This window comes from Ailuropoda melanoleuca, chromosome 14 (assembly GCF_002007445.2).
Source record: "Ailuropoda melanoleuca isolate Jingjing chromosome 14, ASM200744v2, whole genome shotgun sequence".
Taxonomy (NCBI): Eukaryota; Metazoa; Chordata; class Mammalia; order Carnivora; family Ursidae; genus Ailuropoda; species Ailuropoda melanoleuca.
In genome coordinates, this window is record NC_048231.1 from 90,314,020 (window position 1) to 90,323,574 (window position 9,555).

A 9,555-nucleotide genomic window follows, 5' to 3' on the forward strand; every position below is an offset into this window, starting at 1 on the left:
ACACACACACACACACAGCGAGATTGATTTAACTTTCCAATGCTCTTTATTTGTCCACCTGCTCTGTTCCCATTGCAATCACCAACAGACAACAGGTGATGATGCCGAACGTGGAAGAGCCATAGCCTTCCTAGTTGCCCCCTGCCTCTACTTGTCAGCCCCTCAATCCTTTCTTCGCATGGCCTCTAGAATGATGCAAAGTGCTGGTGAAGTCCATTCCCCACCTTAATTTCTCATCCTCACTTCTCATCTTCATTTTTCATCATATGCCCGCCACTGCCCCTTCGCCTTGAACTGTCCAAGTGCCAAACTTGATGGGAAGTATGACCCATGTAAGGTGCCTGGGAGTGAGAGGCGGTGTGATCTTTGCTCGCCCTCGAGCCTGCACCTGGGTTCCCAGTGGGCTCCATGACCTCCCACATCTTTTCCCAAGGGACCTGGAGTCATGCTAATGGTTGGAGGGGGTGAGACCTTGCCCTCTAAAAAAGGAAGTCAGAGAGGGATTGTCATTTGCTTTCATTTCTTCCTGGTTGCCCTGAGATCTTTAAGCAGATACGTGTTCTGTGTCACTCACAGACGAAATTTCACACTGAGCCACACTTGTAACTTGAAGGAAAGTGTGTCTCCTACGGCAAGGTTCTAGCTAAGCGCTCTACCAGGAACATTTAGAACAACCAGTTGGTGTCTACGAGTTTGTGGAGCTTTCTCATCATGGCTTTTCTGTGTTCCCTATGTTGAAGTACACGCTGCTGGAAACCCTCCTGAGGAGAGTGGTCACCTCCGCCTTAACCGCGGTCCCTCCTCCAGCCGCGCTGCCCCTCACATCACAGAACACTTCTGCTCTGCCGTCTGCTTCATTTCCGTGAAGGTGGCCTGGGCTTTTTCTTTTATGGTGTCCAAGTCCACGTTCTGCAGATTCTGCAAATGCCCAAGAATAGAGTCCTTGTCTTCTTCCTCTTCTTGATCCTCATCTACCATTTTCCGGAGATCTTCGGGCAAGTCCACGTCGTCTCCAGCCATCTGGATTTGGTTCTCGTCCATTTCACTCTGTGCAAAACACAAATACAGAAGACGTCAACCACTCTCAAACAACCAAACCACCAAACAGATAGTCAAAGCTGCCGCAAAATCCTCTGTCGGGGATGAAGGGGGTGGATGGCGTGCTCGACTGTCTCTCTCTGTGCAGAGCCTGGGCCTGGTGGCCATCGTGGAGGCTGGAGGTCCTGGTTGACCTGCGCCTCTTTCACTGTGCCTTGGGCGGGTCAGAACTTTCTACAACAGTGCTTCTCAGAGTGTGGTCCCTGGGCCCCACAGCATTAGACATCTAGGAACACGGTAGAAAGACAAATCCTTGGGCCCCACCCCAGACCAACCAAATCAGAAGCTCCTGGGTGGAGCTCAGCAGTATGAGTTTTAAGATCTGTCCCCATCCTGCCTGCCCGCAAAGCTGGAGAATCACACTGTAGACTCCGCTCAGGGCAGCTTTGCAAGCTGTGCAGTCTACGCGCCCCGGGCTGTGACTCAGTGGCCCTGGCCGATCCCACCCTGGAGGGTGTGGTCTGGACTCACAGCAGCTGAGGGTGCTGGTCCCCATGGCAACTTCTGCTTAACCTTTGCCCCTTCCCTCCCTTCTACTAGACAGGGGGCCCCTCGAGGGCACAGAATCCTGGCAAATTCAACCTTACACGCTCCGCACCTGGAAGCGAGTCTGGCACGTGGTGCCTGTTTATTAGGTGACTGGTCCGGGGCCTGGCCGCTACCCATCATCCTTCAGTGCCGCCGCTACCGCCACAGTCTGCCCCCGACGTACTTCGTTTTGTGATCCCAGGAGTGACTGTTCCAGAATTTCGTGGTGCGTGCTGCCTGGTCTTAGACATTCCTTTACCCCTTTGGCTGCAGGGCCTTTGTTTCTTTTTCTTTTCTTTTTTTTTTTAAGATTTTATTTATTTATTTGACAGAGAGACAGCCAGTGAGAGAGGGAACACAAGCAGGGGGAGTGGGAGAGGGAGAAGCAGGCTCCTAGGGGAGCAGGGAGCCCGATGCGGGGCTCGATCCCAGGACCCTGGGATCATGACCTGAGCTGAAGGCGGATGCTTAGGTGCCCCTGGGGCCTTTGTTTCTTAATAAGAGATAAGAATCTAAAGAAGTTTCTCTGGCAGGGGCGCCTGAGTGGCTCAGTTGGTTAAGTATCTGATTCTTGATTTTGGCTCAGGTCATGACCTGATGATCTCAGGGTTGTGCGATCGAGCCCCACATCAGGCTCCCCACCCAGCTGAAGATCCTCTCTCTCCCACTCCCTATGCTCCTCCCTCCCCACTCCCTTTCTAAAAAAAAAGGCTCACTGGGAAAGGTGCGGGTAGTTTGTATCCCGGAGGACTGTATCAGATGATTTCTGAGATCAGGTTGTAACAGGAGGCAAACAGGGCTCCAGGGGCCCAGAAGATTACAGAGCATCAGAAAAGCAAAGGGTAGGAAAGACCTCAGCAGACCTTGGGGCTCACCCCCCTCAATGTGCTGTGACCAAAGTGCATGAAAAGTCACAGAAGGATAAAGCGATCACTTAATCTTAATCAGACCCTCATTGATTCGATTTTGGAAAGATTTTGACACCTGCTGACTGCCGGGGAGGAGTTAAGTCAACACCTACAGGAAAATACAAATTCCCCTTGCCTGGGTGCTGAGTAGAAATGACTATAAGCAAACATCGGTCGTCTCTGGGACCAAAGAGCGAGTCAGGGTAAGGTGGACACTCCAGTCACCACCTGTAAAGTGTATCCCCCAGTCCTTCTCCAGCTCTAGGGCCCTGTGGCTCCCCCCAGAGCTCCTTTTTTCTGTTGGTTCTCTGGGAAGACTAACAGAAAGCCTGGCTGCGGAGACATGTGAGAGGCAGGATTCCATGAGGGGGAGACGTACCCCTTTGGGGGGTACAATCCTCACACACGGCCTCCCCGAAGGCCCCTGGGAAGGGCCACACTCCACCGCAGACCCCTGAGGGAGGGAAACCTCTCCCCACACTTGGCCAGGCCTTGGCCCCTCAAAGTGCTTAATGGATTAATTAGTTCCTCGTCAAACTGTAGTGGGGATTAATTAGTTAGTTAATCCGCAGGGGCTCCCAGCCAATCCTCCATCTCTATTTTTTATTTACCTACCCTGGAGGTTGCCTTTCTTGCTGATCATCGTCTGGGCAACTTTGCAGGGAGGAGAGGAAAAGCAGGACGTCAGCCTGGCAATTCTCAGTTCCTGTTGACACAGGACATCTCCTCTCTCTTACACATCCCAGAATAAATAATGATTTGAAAAGGCATTCCTGGGAATTCTGGCACTCCCTCGTCGCCCCTCTGGTTGGTGATAAGATCTCTGTGGATGTCCCTGGGAGTCAAAACCAGAAGGAGTAGCCTGGAGGGACAGGCAGTTGGTGCTCAGGGTTGGGCCACTCCTGAGGACAGTGCTCCCCTGCCTCCCCTTCTCCCGGTGGGTCGGCGCCCTGCCTCTGGGGAAGCTTTGCAACGGGTTCCTCCTTCAAGGAGGAGTTTCAGGCTTATTTTCATCTCATTCCACTTGCCTGGGGAAGGGAGAGCGGTGGGCTTCCACTTTGCCTTACAACTCACCAAGGGGCTCTTGATTGGCACTTTTACCGAAGTGTGTCTCACAGTGGGGTCCCCAGGCCAGCAGCATCGGTGTCTCCTGGGACCTTGTTGGAAATGCACGTTCTCAGACCTCACCCCGACTTGCTGACTCAGAAGCTGGGAGGGTGGGCCCAGCCACCTTCGACTTCCCGAGCCCTCCTGGGGTTTCTGGTGCGTGCTACAGTTTAAGAACCTCTGCTCCTCTCTCCCTGAAGACGGGACTGTAGCTGACTCACCTACGAGGCTCCGAACCCGGCAGAGTGTCTGGCAGGCAGACACGGACAGTAACCGTTCACTGAATGATTCGATGAGCCTGTCGTCAGGCACGGCAACAGCCTTAACGATCCTTAGATGTGCAGGTCTGCTTTGCTGGGAAGAGCTCTGTTGTCGTAGCTACGACTTACTCGCCACTCCCGCTGGGCCCGTGCACTGCCAGGTCAAGTGCGGGCTTCAGAATCATTGCCTGAGCGTGAAGGTGACCGCCACCACTTGCACGCTGTGTGACGTTGGACACCTTACCTCTCTGAGCTTGATTTCCTTATCTATAAATTGGGATTCTATTATTTGCCTTAGAGTCACAGGGGATTAATTAGTGACACCTGCGTTGTTTGGGGTGCACTGAGTCAACCCCCAGACTAACCCTCCATGGTGGGCCGGGCATTTGCGCTGGGCAATCGTGACTCCTGCGCGTGGTGGTCAGCCTGGTCAGAGGCCTTGCTCTCTCTGTCCCTTTACCTCTGGCCTAGAAATGGCCCCCACTTTCACTCCCCAGTCACATTCCTGGCAGGCTGGGCCTGTCCGTTTCCCTTTCGGCACCAGGGCCTCAGTTCTGGGAGACAGCCGAGGTACCAGGCTTCCCTGAGCTTTGTCAGACCCACGTGCCTGTTTTTGGGACCCAGAGGACGAGAACTGACAGAGGGCCCAGGCTCACGACCAGCCCTCCTTTGCCCCCCGCCCCTAGGTCTGTCCCTCCCTAGGAGCCTGAAGTGTACAGACCCCTCCTTAGGCTTAGCAGGATTCGGGCCAGCAGCTCCCTGAACTCTCAGGGTCACCGGCCTGGTGAAGAGGCCTGAACAGCCTCCCAAAACATTAGGCAGGGAATTCGGGGTCCTGGGTGGCCGGAGTGTGGTCTAAAAGGGGGTCGTGGGCTCTGGACAGGCCTGTTCCTTTGGGCCTGTAGACTTTTCACCCCACATGAAGGGATGTGGCCCAAGGGACAGGGGAAATCCTCTAAAGCACGGGGCCCAAGCTGGGGGGGCCATCGCTTCAGGTGATGACCCTGGAATCCACTGCCCTGGGCTGCAGCCTGTGCTGTGGGCACCTTACGACTAAGGGTAGGCCAACCAGGCAGGGCCCGCGAGCAGCTAGCGGACAGAATGCAGCCCTTCAGAGGGGCGCCTGGGTGGCACAGCGGTTAAGTGTCTGCCTTCGGCTCAGGGCGTGATCCCGGCGTTATGGGATCGAAGCCCCACATCAGGCTCCTCCGCTATGAGCCTGCTTCTTCCTCTCCCACTCCCCCTGCTTGTGTTCCCTCTCTCGCTGGCTGTCTCTATCTCTGTCGAATAAATAAATAAGAAAAAAAAAAAAAGCAGCCCTTCGGGACCGACCCTGGGCCCGGCCTCTGTATCACTGGGTCCTAACCCTGCGAGCTGGCCCCAGGCCCAGGACAGGCCAAGGGCGAGGGTCCTGTTTGTAAAAAGGGGTCTGGGCTTTTTACAGCCTTCTGCAGCTGACTCAGACCGTTCCCCGGCAGAGATGGTGGGTGGGAAAGACCCGGGTTGAGTCCCGGCTTTGTCATCCGTCCTCTGCATGACCTTTGGCAAGTCACCTTACACTTCCGATGCCTGGTGGAAGGGCCCTCGAAAGATTCCCGAGCAGATGGGAGGAGGTGTGCTGTGAGATGGTCTTGTAAGCTTCTAAGCCCTGGACAAGCGTGGCTGTGGTTATCCATATTTTTGAGAAAAAAGGGCAGCTCGCTGTCACCATCCCTGCTGAAAGGGTCCCTGAGATTAAGAAGACACAGTGACACAGAGTCACTGTGGGAGAGCATTGGCCCTTGAGAGAAAGATTCAAGACAGAGCAAGCCACGAAGAAGGATCAATGAAGTGTAGGCGGTGGCCCGTGCACAGCCTCGTCCGTTGGCCTCACCAACCTCCCTGCCCACGGGACCTTGTTTGCAATCCACGCAGTGAGCGTCTCGTGCGCACTTTCTACTGCCCATTGACAAGTCAGGCGGGAGAGGCCAGACATGTGGACCATGTCCACACATCAAGGAGAGGCGGTAATGCCTCAGCATACCCCCAGGNTGAGTCCCGGCTTTGTCATTCGTCCTCTGCATGACCTTTGGCAAGTCACCTTACACTTCCGGTGCCTGGTGGAAGGGCCCTCGAAAGATTCCCGAGCAGATGGGAGGAGGTGTGCTGTGAGATGGTCTTGTAAGCTTCTAAGCCCTGGACAAGCGTGGCTGTGGTTATCCATATTTTTGAGAAAAAAGGGCAGCTCGCTGTCACCATCCCTGCTGAAAGGGTCCCTGAGATTAAGAAGACACAGTGACACAGAGTCACTGTGGGAGAGCATTGGCCCTTGAGAGAAAGATTCAAGACAGAGCAAGCCACGAAGAAGGATCAATGAAGTGTAGGCGGTGGCCCGTGCACAGCCTCGTCCGTTGGCCTCACCAACCTCCCTGCCCACGGGACCTTGTTTGCAATCCACGCAGTGAGCGTCTCGTGCGCACTTTCTACTGCCCATTGACAAGTCAGGCGGGAGAGGCCAGACATGTGGACCATGTCCACACATCAAAGAGAGGCGGTAATGCCTCAGCATACCCCCAGATTCAAGCGGAGTTACAGACAACCTGAATCAGCTCCGGGGAGGCAGGGAGGCTCAGCCCCGCGGGGCACGGTGTGAAAGAAGGGAGGCGAGAATGAGGGAGGGAGGGAGGGGAGCAGCATAGAGTTAGGAGCCCAACAGCTGCCCTTTTTTCCTAGAGGCTCTGTCTCAGAGGTCTTCTCGTTTCCAGAAATCTTATCAATTTGGGATATTGTTTAATGCAGTTAAGAGCTAATTATTTTTATGCCGGCTGACCAGAATCAGTTTTAATCTCTTGGTTTTTAACCAGATTTATAATCTTCATTGCTAGTGCTGAATGCCCCATTATTTAAATAGCTCCACACCCTGCTCTGCTCATTCCCTGTGACTGATTTCTGACCTTCCACTGAAGGGTAAGCACGACCCTGGATTCCCACGGTCTGAGCCCTAGATTTTGATAAAGGGGCCTTCATCTTGTATCCAAGTGAGACAGGTTGGACAACGATCCTATCTCAGACGGCTGTTGTGTCAAACAGCTGAGCGTTCGCCCCTTGTTAGAGTCCTAGTCAGTCAAACTTGGTGTGTTCCCAATACCGGCTTGTTGGATTCTAGGCAGATTTTATTTGGGTTTTGGTTTGTTTATTTTGTTTGGGTCTACATGATACCAAACAGCTAGATTAATGGATTTCTTTGACTTTGACGAGTTGATGTAACATCGGATGTTTCCATATTTGTGAGGACCAGTGGTCTTCACGGACCACCTCTCACTGTCCTAGGTGTGAGTAGGGGGCTGCGCGGGCTTCTAGGGAGGGTGACAGCGACCCCTGGTTCCTGTCCTGCGGGAACCTATGAGACGTGGGGGCAGAGGGAGAGAGAAAAGAACACAGCCAGTCAACAAACCCCTTCACCGCAGGTAAAAGCGAGCCTGGCCTGCTTTGCCAAAGGTGAAGAGGTCTTCAGGCCAGAGCTGGAGCGAGGTAGGCTCCAATGGTCTGTGGCAGGGGCCCAGGCAATATAATTTTTTTAAAAGCTTTCCAGATGATTCTAGTGCCGAGCAGCACGGAGACCCTTGTCCGGGGCGTGCTCCCTGCAATGTCTGTTACGCCACACTGTTCTCCCCCCACAGCTTCTTGCACAGAGCGTGTGGGTCTGACTTCTCTGGTTGAGAGCAGGCACACGTGTGAGGACCCAGAAGGAATGAGGGTTTCTAGATCCCAGCTGTGTACGTCTCCCGCTTCTTTCCTTTGCAAAGGCGTTGCAGAAGGCTTGAGAAGCTCGCGGAGGTCACTGTCCAAGCCTCTCATTTTACAGAGGTGGAAGCCGAGGTCCTGAGACTTGCACAAACGTCATTCAGCTTGTTCAGGAGGGAGCTGCCAGCACCGCCGCTGGGGCTAGCAGGAAAATATGGCCCGTGGGGTCAGATCGGCTTGGGGTCTTATCTTGCTTTGCTATTTATGGGAGGCGTGACCTTGGGAAGCCCCTCTTCATCTCCCCCTCCCAGCCAGTGTTCTTATCTGTGAAGGGGAAATAATATCTCCTACCTTACGGGGCGCTCGTGAGGATTCAGTGAGATTGCCCGCGTGGCCGAGGACCACCACACTCGTGTCCCGGGGCTCTCTCTCCCCTTCCCGGGGTCCTCTCAGGACATTCAGTCCATGGCTCTTTGAGGGGTGGGAGTAGAAGGAGCAAACTGAACTGGGACAGGATGGGGAGGAGAAGGAAGGGAAGGCCCCTGACGCGGCCCCCGATGGCCTGCAGCCCTGCCACCAGAAACAGCTGCTCTGGGGCAGGGGGTTTCAGTGGCTGGGACCCCGCTGGGCAGCCCCAGAGCTCCGAATCTGAAGGAGGCTGGCAAAGAAACAGCCACAGAATCAGATCTTTTTTTAAGAGACAACTTTTAAATTCTGTTCTAAGGGAGCTTTCAATGTGACACGTTTAAACACAACCCCACTGGTAGATTTTCTTCTACTTTGCCTTTATTCAGAATGAATGACGCCCTTAATACAGCAGACAAACACCAGGTGTAACTAAATCATATAGCTCGGCAGGGGGCACAACATTATTTTTCAATGACTAACCTAGATTGACAATTCTGTTAATAGGATTAGGGTTCATTGTGGAACTGTTTTCTCTTATTAATTTGGCTTGACTTACATATACATTCTGAATTGGCTGGGAAGAGGGGCGCATTTGTTTTTAGAAAGAATCTTGTGGCTTGACTTAAAACGTGTTACTTCCTCTATTTGAAGAAATACGACATTTTAATGATAATATAAAGTCACCTTTGGACTTTGTATACACAGTTATAATGTCTAATCCAGACTTGTTCTCTTCATGAACATTTATTTTAACGTGACTCTTAGAGCAGATAAATTCTTTCTGCTGTTTTTGATACTTTGCTTTGGGTGTATTTTTTTTCCCTTTTTTCCAGTGACATCCAACATTCAGCAAACACTTCGTGTGTGTGTGGACACACACGTGGGCACACTTTCTACGTGTCAGGCACTGTGCAAGTCACTGAAGACAAAGATGAACAACTCAGCCCCTTTGTGAAACAGCACAGATCCAGCCGGCGAGAATATTCAGGAGACATGCACTCCGGGATTATGGGAGCATGAGGGGCGGTGGGGAGAAGAGGAACACAGAAGGTTCTATAGGAAGTGGGACTAGACCGAGGTTTTCCAAGAAAAAAAGGGGCCACAGAGAGCAGAATGTAGGGAACAGAGCAGGAGAAAGTCCAGTCCGAGCAGGGGGTAGCAAGAGCTGAGACTGGAAAGATAGGAGACACATCATGGCCTACAAGCCACAGGATTGGGACTTTATTCTCAGGTGTTATCATAAACCTTTTTTTTTTTTAAACAAGGGATAAATAGGATCAGATTTGCATTTTGGAAACCTCACTCTGCAATTTTGAGGGGAGCAAGACTCAAAGTGGAAAGGCCACTGCTGAGCTGTTGGGGTGAGAGGTGAGGCAAGATGAGCCCTGCACTTGGAGATGAGTTGAGAATTATGTAGGAGGTGACATGAGGGTGATGATTTACTGGACGTGAGGCTGGAGGAGGAGGGAAGAGTCAAGGGTGACTTCTGGCCGCTGGCCTTGGGAGGGGGGAGGGGACGGGCT

The 9,555-nt window shown here is 52.9% G+C and overlaps 1 protein-coding gene across 1 annotated transcript in view; it reads right to left on the reverse strand.

Moving 5' to 3' along the window:
- Nucleotides 1-415: 415 nt before the first annotated feature.
- Nucleotides 416-9,555, reverse strand: part of CPLX4 (complexin 4) — a 23,772-nt gene continuing 14,632 nt past the window's right edge. Inside the window, exon 3 of the mRNA XM_002924682.4 lies at nt 416-1,047. Coding sequence (XP_002924728.2) covers nt 820-1,047 — 228 coding nt within the window. The 3' untranslated portion in view covers nt 416-819. The remainder of the gene's footprint in view (nt 1,048-9,555) is intronic.